The 22,594-nt window shown below is 39.1% G+C and overlaps 1 protein-coding gene across 2 annotated transcripts; it reads left to right on the top strand.

Moving 5' to 3' along the window:
* Positions 1–7,227: 7,227 nt before the first annotated feature.
* Positions 7,228–14,150, top strand: prdm8b (PR domain containing 8b). Of its 2 annotated transcripts, XM_037779109.1 has the most exons (4): positions 7,228–7,627; positions 10,659–10,883; positions 11,888–12,119; positions 12,251–14,150. In XM_037779109.1, the coding sequence occupies exons 2-4, from the start codon at positions 10,665–10,667 to the stop codon at positions 13,501–13,503; spliced, it is 1,704 nt and encodes a 567-aa protein (XP_037635037.1). In that variant the 5' UTR covers positions 7,228–7,627; positions 10,659–10,664; the 3' UTR covers positions 13,504–14,150. The 2 variants fall into 2 exon arrangements, with proteins under 2 accessions (XP_037635037.1, XP_037635038.1); XM_037779110.1 differs by lacking the exon at positions 7,228–7,627 and having other exon boundaries at positions 10,763–10,887.
* The last annotated feature ends 8,444 nt before the right edge of the window (positions 14,151–22,594 follow it).

Here is a 22,594-nt window from a genome sequence, read left to right as displayed (position 1 = left end):
TCTGGCTACTTGAGACACTTTACATGAACACTCTGCCCCTGGTGCTTTACAGTAGCCATGTAGCCAAGCTGAGAATGAACCAGTTATCTGTGCACAAGTATTAAAGAGCACGTCCACTACTGATGAGAATAAGCTGTGCAGGCATTGCATTAGAAAAAAGAAGAGTACATGGATTCTCTTCTTGTGAGAATGTATGAGGGCAATATAGTGCATAGATTTTACAATTAATCTAATGCAATTAAAATAAAATGGTGGAACATAAATATAATACACTTTGTGGCAAATAAGGAATGATTTCTTCTCCGTTATGTGCAAAACAAACTGAACCGAAACCGTGACCCAAAAACCACAAAACAAACCGAACCGTGGGCTTGTTGCACCACTAATAGATGTCACAGGATATTTCATTTAAAGTTGAGTGTAATGAGTGTCATGTCTACTTCATAGAAATGTCCCGAACTGAAGATAATATCCTACATATAATCCTTTATATGCATGAACCACCTGGGGGTTAATTGCCTTGCTAAAAGGCACCTCAGTAATAGCAGATCAGGAAGATCTTTAGCACCGGAACCAGCAACATTTACAGGTGGAAACCAGAGTGTGATTATAATGGAACAAAGTGTCCCATCTCCCTTTTATTTTATTTATGTGTGTGAGTGTTGGACCATTAAAAAAAACATATTCGGCTCCCCGTATCAAAGAGGAGGGAGATTTATTAAACAGCTTTGTTGGAAACAATAACTGTCAACACATCCACAGCTGAGGACTCTGACATCTGGGTGAATAACTGTGTTTTTTCCTCTGATGTGTTTACCCATCGAAGATCAATGCATTAGTCTCCCGAGCTGCACAAAAAAACACGCCTAATATTTGATGAGACGCGGTGACAGGAAGACAGTACGTCCGGGAACGCAGCGTGTCTGTCTGCTGAAATCCATTTGCAGAAGCTTCTGTTGTCATTCTGGTGATATGTTGAATGAAAGGAGGGGGGATTAACTTATCATCACCACAGAGTTTAGCATCACAAGGACTAAAGATTAAAGATAAAGTTAAGTTTAGAAGTTTAGTGTGAGGGAATATTCAAGAAGGCCTGTTGATCCATGATAAAAATATGATCCTGTCAGGAAGTCTCTCTATAATGGATGGCGTTGGCATTTGTAATCACAAGATTGTTCCCACAAGATGTTGCATGATGACGGTGAATTAATGATGGCGTGGGCATCAACCTGCTTTCCTTCCTCATGCAGTATTTACTCAACAGGTAATGTTACCTGATAGGAAAAGGTCAACAACCGTTCATAATGTCAGTGTTCATTTTGGTCGGTTTTGTGCTAATTGTCCTGGTTGGACTTCGTCTCTCCATTGCTCCTGCTGGTTCAGTCAGTTCCAGTTTACACAGAAACAGTTGTACCAGGAGCTCGGAGCAGTTAACATCATTTTCATCATGCCGATGGATGAGATATGACAATTTAAGTTGAGTTGTTGTTTCTGTAATTTGACTTACAATACCCTGAATAGCTTTGCCGATCTCATTCACATGCACTTACAGCAAATAGTGAAGAAGCAAAGAGACGAAACTCCAGTGTTTTTTTGACAACAGCTGCCATTTTGGACTGAAAACACATATTATATTTATAACATTTTATTGTTCAACACAGGCCATTTTGGTAAAATATGACAAAAGAATAAAAATTATTTTGTTTAACTGTTGTACAACACTTTTTAAGCGGACGTATCACTGGCGTCTGGTAGTCGCTTTCAGTCCAAAATGGCGGAAGCGTAGCTTTGCTGCTGGGCGCTGATGTTGCAATGGAACAATCAATTGACTTTCACTTCTTGGCTAATATACGTTCTCTGGTTACAGTTTGAATCACAGAAGAAATCAGAGTGATTCAGAGGCGTTGAACCGGGCTGCAGCCATATCTATCACCAGACATGATTTTGACATTTATTTTAGAAACATTTTTATAAACGCAGTGATTTCGTTCTATAACGAGGTTTTTTTTGTGCGTGTAATGTCAATATTTTTTTTTAATTCTTACTTTCTACAATATCTGCGCATGGTTACAGATGATTAAGGTTACAGAAAGATCCTGGTCATGGTAAATAAACCACTGCATCGTCGAGGTATGGTTAGGGTTAGGGCCTCTGCACACCAACTCCGCATTTTTCATCCAAAATTGTCACACCTGTTAAAATAAATACATAGATGTGTCAATCACGTTTATACACCGACTCCGAAACTTTCGTCTGACAATAAAGTTTTCGGAACAGGTTTGATTTTCTGCATTTTTTTCTCATCCGTCAACAGTCAAAAGAGGGTTGTTTGACCACTCAGAGCCACCGTCCGTGCAACCGTAAAGAAGCTAAACGATAGCTTCTTGCTAATGTCATTAATCGTGTTATTCACTGTTGGGGACTAGCGCTATCCGTTGCACGGCACCCATGTATTTTATTCAGTTTCGCAATAAAGAGAGTAATAAAACGCATCAGACTCAGTGTGCAAAGTTTCTGTGCGCATACGTAAAATACGGACTGGCCTTTAGCCAGTTCAAACATTTAGTTAAGGTTAGGGAAAGTTTGTGTTGATTTAAAGAAAGGTGAACATTGATTACAAATTTGCAACAGGATGCGTGAAAGTCAGACGTGTCTTGTGGCTCTAGCACAGGACAGCGATGTTCATGTTCTTGATCCTCCCTACAAATCTCTTGGTTCTTCTTCCAACTAAGAAAACAGCACAGTTTGAATTGATGATAAAGTGGAGATGTGTTCAGTGATTCTAAGGACAGGCTAAATAGCTGCAGCTGTGGGTATACAGCTAACACTAAGGCTGCGTCCGAAATCACATACTATGCACTACTCATGAGTACTATCGTTCAACATACTTTTGTGTGAAGTAGTATGCATCCTTTTTGTCGCACTGAGCAGTAATTAACGTCGTCACTTCCTGAGAGCCTCCTTGCTGGTTGGAGATGCGTAACCATGGTAACCCGTACCAACCTCATGTGACCAAATGATGATTTGTGAAAATCAAAGTCTGAATTAATTTAAAAACTGTATTAATCCTGTAGCAAAATGAAATCTTATAGTTAAATTGAAGCGTTATGGAAGTTACAGAGTTGTCCGTCAACATCTGTTATGAACGTTGTCGTCACTACTGCATTTGCATTGTGAGATATTTATGCCGCCATAATGTCCGGCGTTGCATACTGTAATATTTCACCAGAAATAGTATGCAATTCATGTACTACTAGTTCATACTAAGGTTCCGGACATACTAATAAATCTCACATACTGTTTTAGCGTACTAAATAGCATGTTAGTGTGGAATTTCAGACCTTTTCTCAGTCTGACTGTGTAGAGCTGAGTCTAAAACGCTGAGCCTGACATGTACCAAAATGGGCAACATAAAGACTATTAAACCCTTTGAAATATAACTATCAATAATTTTGTAACTGCAGGGTTTATTTCTCAGTGTCGGAGTCACTTTCCATTTTTGAATATCTCTTTTTTAATCTCTTTATTTATTAATCCTAATCATCACAAACCACCTCTTTTGTTTCATACCTAAAAACAACGTCCTTCTCTCTCTTTCTGCTCAGCTCTTAGTCCCCCTCTCTATCTCTCTCTCCCTCTCTCTCTCTCTCTCTCTCTCCTTCTCTCTATTTCTCTCTCTCTCTCTTCTCTCTCTCTCTCTCTGCTGTTTCTCATCTTTATCTGAACTAATTAAATTCTCCAGTAATGAAATGTGAGTGTCGACTTCATGGAGTCTGCTGGACTGAAGGGAGCAAACAATACAGCTGTCAGATGATCCAGATGACACACACACACACACACACACACACACACACACCCTCTCTCTCTGCAAACACACACTCTCACACACACATCTATCCTCTCGTTTCCTACATTTCTACCATGCGAGATATTTAAACTGTTGAAACACAGATAGTATTTCTTCTCTTCTTTCTCAAGATTTCAGAGCAGAAACTAAACTTTAATACAAAATCTAAAAAGATCAGAGAATCACGTCACACGATAGAGATGTGATCAAATGGGATACATGATGGTGATTTTGATGATTTTACTATAATTTATTATATTTTCTTGTGAAATGTATTTCTGCTGCACACTTCTTCGTGTTTCACTTTACATGAAATCAGGCCTCTTTCAATAATTAATCAAGAAAATTACTTGAAAAGTAAAACAAAATTCTATTTTAATTTCTTCATTTTAACAATTTTCACAGGCGACTAAGGGCTTAGGGAGCCAATGCTGCTTTTATTTTATCATCTTATGACTACCTTATTTTTGCATGGACATGTCTGCACATACACATTCTTTAACAATGAAAATGATTTCATCAAACTAGACTGAAAACCCTGAACAAGTCAGAGTGTGTGATTTTTTCAGGCCAGATCCCGGCAGCTCTCAGCGAGCTGTGACAACTTTATTTTATCACTCATGGTTTTTGTACTGCGAGTGCATCCGTGTGAATTTTTCTGCAAGAAAATGTTTGATGCACTACGGATCATTCAGTCCTCGACAGGATGCTTCAGCTCATCTGCAAAAATGTGTTATTCTTTCTCTCTTTTTTCTTTTGTAACCACAGTTTCACAATAAAGGCAACCCAAAAGAAGCAGAAGACAAAGAATTTTCAAAATAACACTGAAAAGTGTCAAAACAAGGAGAGCGCTTACTGAATCAGAATCCAAATATAATACACACACACAAATATTAAATATTTTATCTTCATTTTTTTGTCTTGTGGGACATAAAATCATTTGGTTGTGAAATACTTCATCACTTACTGTCACGAGGTTGTCATTTGTCATGTTTTTACTCTCAGCGGAGGGAAGCGAGGAGGAATTGATTTGTTTGATTCCGACTACTTTCCCCTCATGTTTCCCTGTTTTAAGACTGTTAATGAGTTCAGGTTCAGTGCCGTCTGCTGCTGCTACAGTTGGAGACTTACAGCTACGATCGAGTGATAGTAGAAACAGATCAGCAGTTTAATTTGAAGAGCAGCAGTTTGACCAACAACACTTCCCTTTCTTTCATTTCTTCCCTGCTGAGACACCTTCAAGCAGCAGGTCGCTGGCTGCACCTCTGTTTTAATGTTGCCGTTGACCTTTGACCTCCATGGTCACGTATTACATCACAAGTCTTATGTCAAATTAACAGGTATCTTTTGAAGCTGGATTTCTCCACCAAAAATGAAGAAATCAAAACTCCTCTTTTTCTGCCAGTTGCCTTTTTTTTCTTAAAAATAACAAAAGTGTCTTTTATGTCTCTAAATTGCAGAATTTGTCAGAAATTATAGTGAAATAATATCACAGATTATTTGTTTTTCAGTTGAGCAAAATACACTTGACACATAAGATTAATATGAATGTCATGTCATGTTCACCAGTGGTGTTTAGTTGAATATAAAATAATAATTGATAAATGTAATTTGGATGTAATTTATTCAGTGTTTTGGTTTTCCTCGCAGTTCAAAAACACTTTTCAGAAATAAACAGCTCCAAGTGCATTAATGGGAATATGAAAACTACATTAACTGTTATTAATTTTTCTTTTATTCTTAGACCGAGAATAGTATGTGGATGATATAATTGATTTTTATTTTTTATATGAATTAAAAAGGCCTCGATTGCCCATGGTTGCATTTATTGTTAAAAAAAATGCATGCATATATATCACCAAATCAGGTGTAAATAATTTGTCTTCTTATTGTTACTTGACTAAAGAAAAATATGTGTGGTCAGTTATTATATCCATTAAAAAGCTAGAAAAATGTTCTTATTCCAGTAGGCCTATAATATTGTGAAAACCTGTAAATATCTTCTTTAAACATTATCATTTAAGTCTTGCAACACCTGTACTATGAAAACATTAATTCAATTCAATTTTATTTATGTAGCGCTAAATCATAACAGAAGTTATCTCTGTGCACTTTTCATTTAGACTGTACTCTTTATATTATTATTTACAGAGAACCAACAAATTCCCATTAAAGTACATTAGGGCTGGGAAAAATATCAATACCATATCGATATCAAGATATGAGACTATATATCGTCTTAGATTTTGTATATCGTAATATCGCGATATGGCAATAATTGTTGTCTTATCCTGGTTTTAAAGGTACAGTAAAGTGATGTAATTTAAAAAACAAACGTGAGTTACAAAAACAAATACATGAAAGTAAAAAAAAATAAAAAGCTTAACATACATTTAATTATGTTAATTAATTGGTTAAGTATTAAGAGATGAGTATAGTTTTAACTACACTTCACTGTGCAGAAATCACACATTTCTTGCAAAGACAAGTAAAAACCTGCCATCATCATCATCATCATCATCAGTGCTGCACCTGACCTGCAGCTCTTCCTCCATCTAAATAGGAGCCTTCACTCAATGCAAAAATTAATTGTTTAAGTATTAAGAGGTAAGTATAGTTTTAAGAACACTTCAGTGTGCAGAACTCACAAATTTCTTGCAAAGACAAGTAAAAGCCTGCCATCATCATCATCATCATTGTTGAGCTGCACCTGACCTGCAGCTCTTCCCTCCATCTAACTATGAGCCTTCACTCACTCACTCAATGCAGATTATACACTGGCGCCCCCTAAATGAGCCTGAACACAGTACAGACAGCAGCAGCAGTAGCAGCAGCAGCGGAGCTCCGCGGCGACTCTACCCGGGATGCAGAGCCGCTCTGGCGGCGTGGAGAGCCGGCTGGGTGAGGGTATAAACCCTGGTGCTCCGGTGCTGCATGATGATGATGTTTGAGTCCAGAAAGCACTTCACATAAAACCACAATGGAAGTCCATTTAATTAGCATATATTTAAATATGCATGAGTGTCACCCCTGATTTTTTTGTTTGTTTTTATAATATAATAATAATGATAATGCTGATGATAATAATAGGCTCATAATAATAATAATAATGTTGTGTTTTTTTTATTCTCATGCATGGAATTGTGCTTATAAAAACGTGACTTTTTCCCCTCCATTTCCTCCTTAAATGCCACTTTATTCTAACACAACCAGCAACTATTGTGATTAGAATTACAATAATAATGGGAGAGGGGGTTTTATGGTGGGGAGGGGGGTCTTTATCCCTCTCTCTGCTCGTCCCATAAATCGCATGAAATGACAGACAGTCGGTGAGTGAAGAGTTAAAGGGAGGAGACGCAGAGTGACACGCCTCATTGGGTAGATTATGTGCCGCAAACAAAAAGTGTGTGTCGGTGTGTTCCAGTCAGCCAGAGAGCATCGAGCCCCATCTGCACGCCTCCATCTCTCTCTCTCTCTCTCTCTCTCTGTGTCTGTCTGCCTTTATCCGAGCAGCTCCCAGTGTCGCCTCTATCTGCAGCAGCAGCACTGTCAAAAACCACTGGGAAATGTACTGACACTATACGGAGCAGAGACCAGGAGCGCATCTCCATCTCCATCACCTCCATCATCTCTCCATCACCGCATCCTCCTCCTGCTGCTGCTGCTGCTGCTTTTCGGGGCTTTTTTTCTTCCTCTGGAGGTTGCAACCAGGGTTTTTCTGATTCGCAGCATCGCTCGCTGTTCGTTTGTGGATTATTGTTCCTCCTCATCGACAGAAAGGTAGGTTTTGTGCAATGCAAAGCTGTAAGAGTGTGTGGTTTGGAGAGTTTTTAAGAGCAGGACAGAGAGAGATGGGTTATTTTTGCAGCTACACATCCTGTGAAAGAGAGAAAGAAAAACGCAGATGTTTCAGCTGCCACACAGCTCTGATTTAGTTCAGTTTATATCCTGGCACGGTTTTAGCAGATGGGTTAAACACCCCCCCTCCCCTCCTCCAGTCTACCCATCTACCACCACCCAGCACTGAGGCTGAATGACTGCTCTCCTCCAGCTTCTGGATCAGAATCAGAATCAGAATGGTGTTTATTGCCAGGTGTAAGAGGTATATACACTAGGAATTTGCTTTGGTATTGTTGGTGCAAGTTAAACAGTATAATAACAAAAGAATAGATAAAAACGTTAGAATAAAATAAGAATAAAAAAATTGAATTTCTACCAATATACAAAATAAGCTATAAACAAAAATAAACATTATATATAAACAGATATTGATGTGCAAACACTCCGCTCTTTATCTCTTCTCTCTTATTTGAACTTGACTACATAGACTGTCATTGTCAGATATTTTATTTCTTGTGTTCCTCTGAACATAACGAGGTTCTGTTTGGTACCAGAAATAAATCATTTCTGCTCGCAGCGCTGAGAGACACTTTGGAAAGCCTCTCCTCTGCATCGTGCGCACAATGTTCCTTTCTGTTGCTGTTGAGGCTCTTTAGGAAGATATCAAATGCTCCAAAATCAGCAGGATTAAGAAAAAACATGTATTTAAAACTCTCCAGGGTTATTTAATCAGATTGCAGTTTTTATTTATCAAATCAGAGATTAAAATCAGAGAGCTTCGCTTTCTCTGCGCGTACAGTCGCTAAACAACAGCCGATATTTGTGGATGGACATCTCATCTGTTCTCACTATAGTCATCACTATAGTTATGAGTTGTTCATATCAGCCTGTTTATTACTGAATTGAATCGCTTAGATGCGCAAATGTCAGCCTTGCTTTGCGCAAAACTAACTTTTGTTCCAATTTATTGTATTTTATGAATCTAAATATCATTTTACTTTATAGTGCACAAGCTGTGTGACGGTGGAAGTTGTTTGAGTGGTTGTCCAGTGATTTATTACGTGTTATAAAGCGGTAATAGAAGAATTAAACATAAAAATAAATCAAGCAGTGACTATAATAATGCACAAAAGGCCCCAAAAAGCAACATTATAAAGAGCTATGAATTATTATTTTGTGGCGTCTGAAACTTTAATGTATGTTTAAATGCTGCTGTCTTGGCCAGGTCTCTCTTGCAAAAGAGATTCTTAATCTCAATGAGTACTACCTGATTAAATAAAATAAATAAAATAAATAAAATAAATAAAATAAATAAAATAAATAAAATAAATCATTTTGTAATCTTCAATGTCAGATATATTTTTGTGCAGCATCATAATAATCACAGCACAGACTGGAAATACGCGCGATTAGAGCAGATATTTCTGACAGCGTTGAAACATTGTTATTTTTTTAAATTCTATAATAGAATTTGGAACGTCGCGCGCAGAGCCGCAGCCGTCTGAACACGCACACGGAGGGTTCGAAACGCGCACACGCAGAGTTCGAACGGTTCGAACCTGGAGAAAAGAACTAATGAAGTGTTCGTGCTGCTTTAATGAGAGTCTCAGAGGGGAACGTGGAGGATTATGGTAATGAAGTAATGAAGGCGGTGCATACGCTGCTGCTGGTAGAAAAGGAGAGAAAGGCTGGCTGACATGAAATCAGTGACTTTGACAGTCCACTTGAAACCCATTGGACATGCTCTCTGCATTGGACATGCTCTCTCTCTCTCTCTGCATTGGACATGCACGGACCTCAGCAGCTCCCACTGAGAGGAGAGCAGCTTTACATGCATTCATTTATTTATTTATTTCATAAGGAACAACGATCCTGGTGTTAGTTTTAACAAATAAACAAAAATATCAAAAGCCTTAATATTACATAAGTATTGCATTTATAGAATATATGATAATAAAACCATAATATAAAGCACGATAAGGGATATTATAGAAATATTTAAATAAATAATATTGAATATATTTTTTTTCGTTTTGAATGCCTCCAATCATAACAATTACAGCTGACCAGACAGAGGTCTACTAATGCCAATATAAATAATAATATTAATACTAATGCTTTTATGAAATATATATTATTATAATAATAAAGAGAGACAGGTAAATTATATCATCATAAACCGCTTATCTAAAATAATATAATAAATAAAAAGAGATATTACTATTTAAGTTATTAATATTATTGTTAATAATAATAATAGTAATAATAATATAATATTGTAATCAGATATGTGGTAAAATCGGAGACATTTTTTCATTGTTATAATAATTATTATAATAACACCAAATAATAATATTAATAATAATAATAATAATAATATAACATTTTTATCAGATATGTGGAAAAAATTTAGATTTTCTTAAATTGTTACAATAATATTTATAATAACACAAAATAATAATAATTAAAACAACACAAAAATAACGATAATAATTTTATCAGATATGTGGTAAAATTGGAGATTTTCCTAAATTGTTGCATTAATAATAACACATAATATTAAAAAGAATAATAACAATAAAAATAATAATGTGATTTGGATGATTATTATTACGTTCGGTCTGTTATAATTATTTGGCGAATTTGAATTTTTTGAATTTTCTTTTATATATGTATAATTGACAACATTTGGAGAGCACATCATCAGGATGCAGGAGGTGATGAACTTATTACGAGGTCTGAATTAATTAGAAAGCCTGGCCAAAAAAAGAGAGAGGAAGAAAGAAAGAAAGAGCCCCCAAACGACGCCCTGACAGCTGGGATAGCCAATCTGTCCAGGAAGAGATTTATTCCCTCTCAGCAGCAGCAGAGGAGGCTGAAACAGAGAAACACAACAAACACACAGTTTTCATTTGGTAAAATGAAGAGGAAATGGGACAAATGTAACAGAGTGTGTGTGTCCTCTCTGCAGTGTGACATGGAGGAGTCCAGCTCTCAGAAGTTGGTGTGGGATGGGGACGCCAAAGCGGTGCAGCAGTGTCTGACGGACATCTTCACGAGCGTCTTCACGACGTGCGACATCCCAGAAAACGCAATCTTCGGGCCTTGTGTGTTGAGCCACACGTCGCTGTACGACAGCATCGCCTTCATCGCACTGAAGTCCACCGACAAACGCACAGCACCTTACATCTTCAGGGTGAGTGAGTCTTCATTCATTGATTTTAATTCAAGCTTCTGCATGTTTTATCTTTTTTTTAATTAGCCCATGTAATTTTCAAATTTAAATTCTAGCATCTTAAAAAACCTGTCAACATCTCTTTTATGTATACTTTTCTTGTTGTGCAGCTGCAAAATATAATATATTATTACAGATTCAGGCCTTTTGTCCATGCATTGCATAAGTGGAGCAAGAAGCTGCAATTGGAAAAAATATCCCCATGCATGAGCAGCAAAAATGTCATTTTTGTAGATTTTTGCAGTCTTATTTACGTTTTTTAATAAGCTATCTTATTCAAATATAAAATAAGCCTTTCACTCTACACTGCAACAAAATCCCATCTAAACAAGTCATTCAATCCTTTATTGAGTCATGAAAATCCTGTTTTATTATTTCTACAAGAAGGGAAGAATCTGCCAATGCATTTGACATCATTTTGTTCAAGTGAAAAGCTATTTATTTAAAAAAATAATGCTTCAAATTGTCAATAATAATAGTGAAATGCGTCTTGTTTTAAGGTGTGGAAACTTATATTTGGTGTGAGCAGCAAAAATGCCATGTTGGTAGATCTTTGCAGTGTTATTCAAATATAAAATAAACCAGTCACACTACACTGCAACAAAATCCCACCTAAACAAGTCATTCAATCCTTTATTGAGTCATGAAAATCCATTTTTTATTATTTCTACAAGAAGGGAAGAATCTGCCAATGCATTTCAGATCATTTTGCTCAAGTGGAAAGCTGTTTTTTTATTTTTTTTTAAATGCTTCAAATTGTCAATCATTGTCAATAATAATAGTAAAATGTGTTTCAAAACTTGTTTATAGAAATAGATATTTAGTGTGAAAGGGTTAGGTGAGCTTAAATTAACCTATTTGCATGTGTTTTAATTAAAATAATAAGATTTTGAGGCAAAATATTTGCCTGAAAATGACTTTAACTTATTGCACTGGAGTAATAAGTCAATGTTTTTTTTGTCTAGGTGGACACGTCGGCGGCCAACAGCACCTCGGAGGGTTTGATGTGGCTGCGGCTGGTCCAGTCGGCCCGGGACAAAGAGGAGCAGAACCTGGAGGCCTACGTGAAGAACGGCCAGCTCCTGTACCGCTCGCTGCGCCGGATCGAGAAGGACGAGGAGCTGCTGGTCTGGTACGGCAAAGACCTCATCGACCTGCTGCTGCTCAGCTCCAGCAGAGCGCCCGCCAAGAGCAAAGGTGAGGAGGTCATGTCCTCGTTGGACATTATCAGTTGTTCTCAACAGTCTTTATTTCACTTCAACAATCTGTGGGAATCTTTAGGATGGTCTCTTTAGGTCAGAACTGATTTCCGTCTCTTGTATTGGCAGGTTCGTCCCACTACTCGTGTCCAGACTGCAGCCAGAGGTTCCAGTTTGAGTTCCCGTTCTTGGCCCATCTCCGGTTCCGCTGCACCAAAAGATTGCAGAGCATCACGGGGGCCGACGAGGAGCCCAGCAGCAAGGAGAGTACCGCCGAGCGACCAAACACCACCCCGACCAGGACCAGCCCAAAGCTGGGCCGCTCCGAGGGCTTCAGCAGCCCCCCGGACGCCAGCAAACCCTCCACAGACTTTCATAACCTGGCCAGAGATCTAGAGAACAACCGGACCAGCCCGCCAAGCGACAAGGAGGCGGAGATCTGCAGCGAGAGCTCGGGGAAGAGGAAGTTCGCGGATATCGAGGACAGGGAGTGCCGAGGGCCCAGCCTCCTGCAGTCCAAGTCTAAAGACGAGCTCGCCACGTCTGCGCAGAACTACAGAGGGGCGTACGGCCTGGAGGAGAACCACAAGACCTTCTCCCCGCCGGGCGCCGCAGAACTCGGTCAGGGCAAGCGCAGCGCCTTCACCGAGGTCAAGAAGACTCCCCAGAACCTCAAACACCACGGCGGCAGCAAAAACCTCCAGAGCTCCAACTCTGAAAACAAAGATGGCGGTCGCCCCAGCAGCAACCCGTCAGACAAGCACCTCAACATCAGGCAGGTGCTGTCGGAGACGCAGCAGCCCCAAACCTCACCCATGGGCAGCGCTTTCACCTCCGTCACCCAAGGGGGCAGCGGCGAGAGGAAGAGCGCCTTCAGCCAGCCGTCTCGCTCCTTCTCCCAGATCTCGCCGCTGGTGATGCCGACCAAGCTGCTGGACTGCCACCCAACGGTGGGCGACACCATCTCCTCCAGCAGGCTCTACCAGGCCGACCACCTCGCCGCCAAACTGCAGGGCGCGGAGCTGGGTACCAACTGCCCCGTGCCGGGCGGCATGGCCAAGCAGAACCCGTTCGTGTACGCCACCACCTTCTGGCCCAAGAACTCCGGGGCCATCCAGCTCCAGATGCCCTCGGCGCTCACCCTCCTGCCGCCCTCCTTCACCTCCCTCTGCCTGCCGGCGCAGAACTGGTGCGCAAAGTGCAACGCCTCCTTCCGCATGACCTCGGACTTGGTTTACCACATGCGCTCCCACCACAAAAAGGAGTTCGCCATGGAGCCTCTGGTCAAGCGGCGGCGCGAGGAGAAACTCAAGTGCCCCATTTGCAACGAGTCCTTCCGGGAGCGGCATCACCTGTCACGTCACATGACCTCCCACAACTGACTTTTAAAGACTAATTAAAGGAGGGACTTTTTTCTAACTGTGACCCCGCCTGGATTTAAGCCGTCCGACTGGACATCGGCCACCTTAAAAATACAAAACCACCCCTTGCACTTGTTTTCACTTTGGACTATGATCTTCTAGTTCCTGTTCGGTCTGTTTACTTTTTCTCCCCGTGTACAAAATGTCATGTTTTGGGTGTATGCAAATGCATTTTTGACTTCAAAAAACGGATCTATTTATGAAGCACTTAAACGTTTGAGAATAAGGGAAGATTTAAATATGTGTAAATGTACAGTAAGTTGTATTTTATATCATATAAATGCAAATATAGAGAAGAAATGTAGTCACACGTCATGGTTTACAACAAGTTTCTTTTTTTTTTCCATGTCTACGATGAATATGGACACAAATTGGGGATATTATGTCAGACTATATTTCAGAGTGCATGTAATATTAAAAATGATATTGATTTAAGATGCAGTCTATACATTACCGTGTAAATAATTTGTTTGATTTGAAATACAAAGTGTAATATTTTGTGTCAGTGGGGAATAGTTTCAGTGTTTCTTCCTTTTGCGGAAATTTACTACTTGATAGTTTATCTAATCACGTTGAATGCATTGACAATAAAATAGCTTTATTTTCAACTGTGGCCTTCCTGCATTGTTTTTATTTATTAACTGCAACTGAAATATATCATTTATTTAGTACTGATACATCAGTCTTCATTTTTCATTTATAAAACAAGAGAAACATTATATTTTTATTCATATAAAATGTGTATAAAGCATTGCATATTTTTTTAGCTAATTCTATGTTTTAATTTTTTATGAAAAAAAAGTCATATAGTGCCAACCTTTAATATTAATAAAATACAATAACCACATTTTATGCACAGTCCAAATAAAATTAAATACAATACAAACTTCATATAGTATAAAGTAAATTTATGGTTAATATTTATTATTATTTGTTTCTATTGAAAACACGAGCACAAACACTTGATGTCACCATTTATTATTACCATTATTATTATTATTATTATTATTATTATTATTACTCCTACTACTATTGTTATTATCATCATTATTATTATTATTATTACTATGGTTAATATTAGTATTATTATTATCATCGTTATTATTATTATTATTACTATGGTTAATATTAGTATTATTATTAGTATTATTATTATCATCGTTATTATTACTACTATTATTATTGATATCGTCATCATTATTGACGTCTTCATTAATTGCTATTGTAGTTTTCCCCTGAGAGAGGTCGCTTCAATTAGAGTGTTAGGAAAAGAGAATAACATTCCCATACATACACAATTTAATATTTCACACGGTTCCATGTTTAAAATACTGAATATCGGACTGTATATATAAATTATTTATAATGTATTTTTCGGAATAAAAGCTTTAAAATGAGGAGAGAATCATTTCTGATTCGCTCAAATCTTCAGTTTCTGTCGCAAAACAGAAAATAGAGAAATGATTGAGTCAGCTCCTGATGCGGAATAAAACACCTACAGTGCGTCTGCATTTGAGATTTAGGCCTACATATACTGAGAAGCAATATCTAGGATTCGTTTTCCTTTTGTAGAAAAAGCACAGACAGTATGTGCAGTTACACCAGAGACACGAAATCAATTAATAAATATAGTTTCATTTTTCTAATTTAAAAAAAAAAACTCCTCTCACCTGTAGTGATCAGTCTGACCTGTTTGGAGCTGTTATTAATATAAATATCAATAATCTAGCAGCAGTCTGTGACCTTCATGTGTAAAAGCTTTCAGATAAAGAGAACAATCAGTTATTTAAGATAGTCTCTATAAATATAAACACAGACTGATAAAAGTGTGTCTGTGGATCAATAATTATAAACCATTTACTGCTGATAAATATCATTATTTGGTTTATAAATAAATAAAAGAATCACTAGCAGCGGGAGGAGAACATCTCAGGTCAGAGAGCAGAAACCAAACCTGTAAAATAGCTCAACAGCGCCATCAAGTGGTCAACATGAGAACTACAGCTCAGATTTTACTGTTGGAAATACTGTTGTTGTTTAATGAAAAAAGGCTTTAATGTATTTATAATATGATATAATTTCAGGAGGATATTTTTATATCAATTACTTAGTCATTAGAATTATAATGTGAGTAATACCATTAATTAATATAAAGTTGATTTAAACTCATCTTAAGACGCTGAAATATACTATTTTTTATTGAAATATGTATAAATAAGGTGAAATGCTGGCTATATAATGCATGTTGCATGCTGGGTTGGGGTCAGTACTGGGAGGACAAGTGGAAATATAGAAAATAAACTGCGATTCCTGGATCATCAATATCAAAAGCAACCAAGAGGTCAAAGGTCACAGTTGTAGTCGAGGCTTTGAAAGGTCATTTAAAAACTGTGATCACTCATTCACTCTCTCTCTCTCTCTTTGTTAAGACATTACTTATTTTTATTTATTTATTTATTTATTTATTTATTATTTCTTTAGTTATGTTTTGTTCTGTTTGTATCACTGGGTGTAAAATAATATTTTTGCAAATACATGTTTTTGTGGATGTACTAATTTATGAGTTGACTGCAATACATTTTTTTTTTTTTTTTTTTTTAAAGAAACAAAAGTTGAAATAATTCAAAATGAAGGCCACAACTTAAACTTATAGTAGATTTGTGTTTCTTTTTTTAAACACATTCTTTATTAGATTTTCATGAAACATAAACGGTACACAGTCACTATATCAGTATACAAATGTACACAAGTCAAAGAAAAAAAACAAGGATACATACAAAATATAAAAAAGAAATACAATAAATAAATAATTAAATAATAATAAAAATACATTTAAATAATTATTTGAAAAAAATAAGAGAATATGTCTCTTCCAGCTAGTGATCACCAATTAATAAAAGGTCCCTATGCTGTTTTAAATAGTTCTTGTTTTCCCCTTAATAAAATAGGTATTTTATTCTAGTATATATATGCAGACTGTTCTTTTAGCCGTTTACTAATACTTGGTCTATTTACATGATAGATCTAATAAGATTTGCTTTTTCTGAAATGTGAATTTACAGTGAGGGAAACTACTTCTTGAATCTGCAGCTCTGTTGTGTTGGCAGCAGAAAGCTTAGAGACAGATATCTCTGTATTAATTAATGTGATCTGTGTCACACAGGACAGGAAATAATGGTGGACGACTGAGGACGTCTAGTGAGACATGCTAGCAGCAGATAAAAACCACAAAAAGAGGTCGAGGTTGAGAGGAGTAGATTCAGCACACATCGCTCACATGATGATGAATTACAGCAGCGGTGCACATGTCTGCACGTTACACCTCATCTCACATCAACACACGCCTCCCGTGTCAGCAATCCAAACAGGTCAATCTCACCACCGAGGCATGTGATCGACCAGAGAGGTAGGCATGGCTAACTATCACACACACACACACACACACACACACACACACACACACACTGCAGTGATATTTAGTGGCCTCATGCTTTGCTGCTTGTGTCATCGTCCCTTTTGTGCCGCGACTCCCCCCCCCCGACACATTTGTCACTGCATCACTCAGCGCCGAGCGGCGTGGGACAGTTTATATCTCTGCTAAGCTGGCACTTCCAGTTGGCCTGCGCTCCAGTCACACTACATTTTTACATTTCATGCATCGAGCTGATGCCGTCATCCGTGGCGAGCGAGAGCGCTAGCGGGGAAGTGAGCAAGCAGGTAGGGAAACCTCAGACGGGGTTGGCGGTAGCTGGATTCGAACCAGTGACCTTTTTTGGTTTCGGTAAAGGCTCAAGAACTTTGTTTGGAGCCAACTGAGAGGCTCTAAAGATGGATTTATGGTTCTGCGTTGAGGGTTAGCGACCAACACGTTCTCACTCCCAACTCATCAAATACTGCCTCTTGGTCCAACCCGTTCTCAGTCTAATGGTACACGTCCACAGCCTCCGTCCTTTCCACGCTTCCCATTCATTGTCGATGCATTCTGGTAGTGTGGCGGCGCAATTCGAGAGACGGGGCGTCATGTTGGCCGCTCCTCATTTGCATAAGGTTGAGGTCTAGGCTATTTTATGCAAATCACGGGCGTCCGGCGCGACTCGCTGCCTCTTGAATCTCCCAAGAAACTTTTAAACTAACCGTTGTCGATCGAAAATAAAGACAGATTCAGCAACTGCACGGCTTATGTCTCGCATAAAATGTTTTCAGATATAAGAGAAGAAAGTTTCCAGTAGCAGCCCATGAGAGAAAGCGTTCATCCAATCAGGTGCTGAGTGCCTTGTGTCTAGTGGCAGCCCATCAAGCGTCCAATGCTGGGAAGGGAGGTGATCCCTCACGGTGAAAAACGCCTCCTGTAGACACGTATCAGCAGGGCGTCAAACACAGATGCTTTGTCACAGCCGTCGGTGTTCGATATCGCTGTGCAAGCACCCTTGAGTGACGGTATGAAAACGCACCGGGCTTTCCATTAACTGCAATGTAAACCCATCCGCGGCAACAGTAAACGCTCAGAGAAAGTGCTGTAGTGATGTAGTTTAAAGAGCAAAAGAGGCACACATGGCGGGTTGGAAGGGAGCTGGATGGGTCTTATAAACACAAAGGCTTTCATCCAGGAGACCGCTGTTCATGTCCCGTGCGTTAAGTTTCACTTTCCCATCACATCAGTACTAAATAGGTGTAACGTCAGGCTGTGTTGAAGACCACGGGCCGATGAGCATGTCACAATTCAGGAGGGTTAATGCACGCCTCCTCCTCTGTCCTCCGTACGTCTTGATATGCGCCTTCGGTGACTCCAGTGCATCTATACATTTTTTGCAGTCGCCTCATTTTCAAACCGTACCGTTGCCTTGCCTTGAGTGAAAAATGTTGCGTTCTGGAAGTCTGCTCTTCTTTGTTTACTTCCGGGAGTTTTCCAGCATGGAAGTTCTGACCAATTAGAGAGCAGTTTCTTCCAGGTAGAAAAAGACCAAAGGTACCCTTTAAGCATCTTCTTAAAGGGAACCAGAGGCGCCCCGTGCTCGCTGAGGGTTCAAACAGCGAGCTAACGAGGCTGTGAGAGAGAAGTTCAGATCAGAAGTATCGATGTCACACGGCGACGGCGTCCTGGTCTGCAGCCCCGCTCACACACGCTCCACAACCCGTCTTAAAGTCCTGATCCAGGGTTTACACAGGGCCGCTGCTGTCTCATTAGGATATCGCTGTCACATCATTATTTTTTTTGGAGACCTAAATATACACAAACAAGCGTCGTCCTCGCCGGCACTATTTCTGACCCACAATGCACTCCATCTGCAGGTCCGCTGACAGGGACAAATTTACACATCATGTCCTCCCGGAGATGATCCCCCTGTGGGTCCACATGCCTGAGACAGAGGGTCAGTCCCTCTGGGGCTCTACCTGTCTTCAGGCCACATCTGAGTCATGGATTCTTCACGTGGTGGAGATGGTGAAGACTGCCGAGGTTGGATATTTAGGTTACACCTGTTTCACGGCTTCTAACGCCTCGCTGCCTTCTACAGAACGGACTCAGTTCACTGAGAACGTTACCAAAACCGATGTCGTCCATGTTATCGTCGTGTGCCCCTGGAATCATTTTTAGTTTTGTCCTCTGACCTTCACATACTGTGTACTATGTACTATATAGTTTCAGTTTCTCTGTCAAATTTAGTGTCGTTTAACGTCTGTTCAGGGTTTCGTTGCCTCTGAAAATGTCACACCCTAAAAGAAAAAATCTTTTAGGGTGTGACATTTTCATGAGCCCCTCCCAGGGTATGTGTATATATACTGTCTTCGTATATATATATAAATATATACATAGGTAGCCAGTTTATTAGGTACAGCTAGCTATAACTGAAACAGCCAATAAATCATTTATGAACGTTTAATGTTTTTGTTGACCTCGTTTATATCAACAAGGGCAGATGTAGGGTTATTTTGCAAGTTTATAAAGTATTAAAAAGCTAAATCTTTTATGAAATAATCAATGATTAATTAAGTTATTATTATTATTCTGTTTTATTATTGTAATATCTAATGCATGACTTCTCAATGCATTTACAGCACATTATTACAAAATAACTTATTTTTAGAGATACATGGGCTAAGATGCCTCACACATTGGTCAGGGAGTACGGATGAAAAAATAGCCTTATTCTGGCACTTTTTAATTGCCAGATTAAAAGTATTTATTAATTTGTCCCTTCTCAAATAAACTGAAAAAACATAGGTTTCAAATTAAAAATTGCGGCAACAAATTTAACAAAAAAATAAATGATGATAAAAATGATGATTGAAACCCCATTTTTTAAAAATAAAAAATCAATACAGATCTGAATGAAGATACAGTAACTGCACATGCATTAAAACAAATAGTAAAATAACAACTATGCATGCAATTATAAAGTCAAATTTAAACAAATCATAACTAATGATGCAACTTTTCAGCCACAAATATTTGGATTATTTTGTTATAAAGTTATCTAAAAGTGAAAAGACAGAATTTATGTCAATGCAATTAAGCTGCATCTTGTTTTTAATTGTGTCAATTCAATTCAAACAACTCTATTACACCCTCTAGGGGCAATTGGTTTGGAGCAGTTTGTACATAAAAACATAAAAACACAGTGACACACAACAACAATATATGTAAGCTAAAATATAACACAGGACCTAAAACGATTACTGATGTAAATTAGACTAACTAATAAATAAACAGACTGAATAAGAACAATAGAATGAAGTCAAATATATGCAGTATAAGTTCCTCAATCAGCTCATACATTTGTACCAAAACACTTAAGTTATACTGTATATAGTACATTCAATCCATTAACATTACAACATACAATATATTTTCTCTAGTTTTGCACTCATATCAATTAAAGGAAACTGTTTTCCACGTGTTGACTGTCAGTCTTCATCAGTCTTCATCAGTCTTTATCTGTACATACAGCAGGTCAGCTGCTGATGTAATGACTGTGTTTCTCTGAATATGGTCGTATTACTTTGTTTCACATTCCAGTGGTGCTTTTGAAGTACATCTCCATAACAGCGTACGGTTTTCTTGTATGCCGGGTAGGCATGCTGCCCCCCCCCACCCCTCCAACAGCTCCATCAGTCACAGTAATGACCGGAGCGCGAGGCAGAGCTCGGGTTGAGAGTTGGCCCGGCGTGTGCCTCTCTTTCCGGACCGACAGCAGAGGACATCTCACTTATTTACAACCGGCAGCCGTCAACTTTAAGATCCCAACAACAACACACACACACACACACACACACGCACACACACACACACACACAACCATCTCCTCAGAGACCGCAGAGGAAATTCATGGTAAAACTAGACGGAACTGATACATATATAATATTTGCACCGCTGAGAGCACATGCCGTTTCAAATCTGATTTAATTACACAGACAGAGGCAGTCAGTGGTGGAGGACGTATTCAGATCATTTACTTCAGTGACAGCTGCAACACCAGTCCTGCCTTAAAGATTTTACTTAAATTAAAGTACAGAAGTATTATCAGCAAAACATATACTTTACTGGATGGATGAAAGAAAATAAACCACAAGTGTGGTAGCAACCGCACGAGCAGTATGTCTTTTATTTAGTGCTTCACCAGGCGTCACAACAGGGTTAGGGTGTGTCACTCTGTATGAGATGGAGTAAAACAGTTCAACTACTTTTATATGTAAACTTCATCAAAAGCTGTCAGATGTTGTGCTGGAACAGGTACAATATTCCCTTTGAAATGTAGTGAAGTAGATGCAGACAGTAGCACAAAATGGAAATACTGCGTGTAAAAAAGTACCTAAAAAGCTAACAAACACTTTACAGTCATTCAACTTAAAAATACTGTGAGGAACTTTTAACTGGATATGAAACAGTCTCAATTTAATATTGATGCCTCTATATGACCTACATAAGGAAACAAGACCATCAGAGAGAAGACTGGCTATTTCTATATAGTTATTCTTAATGCTTGTCATTGGTGCAAATTCTGACAAAATCCTGCAGGTTCACCAGAAAATCCTTCAGCTCAGACTTCAGAGGAGCCTCCGGCAGCGACCAGCCCGCCACGGACAGACCCAGATCCGGCTTCGCTGCCGCCTTCGACCTGCAGTCGGACCTTCGGCAGCAGCAGCTCCTCCTCCAGCCAGGAACAGAGCTTCGCCTCACTGCTCCACCGGTCCTCGCTGCGAGCCAACACTAACACCACGCTGCTGGAGACCCAGGCCGTATTGCTGGGCTCGCTGGAGGGAAGGGAGGCACGGGAGAACCGGAACCAGGACTGAGCAGGGCAGACTGTCAGACCCTGCTGCAGTAAAATGAGAGTTTTTTTCTAAAGTGACTCTGGTGCTAAGAAACACTTTTGTCCACAGGGACCGCCAAAATCAACACAAAAAGTGAAGTTCTTCGTAGCAGCTATAATTTGTTTGAAAATTTGAACAAATGACGTGTTAGTTATTCAAAAGTCCTCCCATTTTTTAAAAAGTGAAAGTCCTACGGTCTGCTCCAGCTTAGTGTTTTCTTCTTGTCAAAATCGGAAATGAATCAAGATAAAAGAAAATGAACGGCTCCGTAAGGACATATGTTAATCTCTGATTGTGTGCGTGCTACAAGCATGCTCGGGAGTTCCCGTGTGTGATCTGAGTCCAGTGAAAGGTCCAAATGAAGACGTATGGCGACCCAGGGGTGGGCCAGATGCAGAGGTGGATAATGGATTAGTGAAGATCAGTCTGGCTGCTTCCTGTGAGGAAAAGCAGACCAGATTTATCTTCTGGTCCTCCGTCCCACGGCCACCCAGGGACCACTTAAAGGAAAAAGATCTGAGTCTGATGTGTAAATATCTTCAGAAGGAGAAAAAATGGATGTACCATCATGAGTCGACCAGAACACAACAAAGAGAAGACGAGTCTTTGTAAAGCTGTGACCTGCAGGTCCGTCACGAAAGTTTCTGGAGTTTCAGGAGAAGCAAAAAAAGATCAAATCTGCACAGAAGTTCCTCTTACTCTTGTGACACTTTGGCTCCAGTTTGGAAAAGTAATTCCTCTC

The sequence above is a fragment of the Sebastes umbrosus genome, chromosome 8, assembly GCF_015220745.1.
Source record: "Sebastes umbrosus isolate fSebUmb1 chromosome 8, fSebUmb1.pri, whole genome shotgun sequence".
NCBI classification, from domain to species: domain Eukaryota; kingdom Metazoa; phylum Chordata; class Actinopteri; order Perciformes; family Sebastidae; genus Sebastes; species Sebastes umbrosus.
This window is presented reverse-complemented; position numbering and strand designations above follow the sequence as displayed.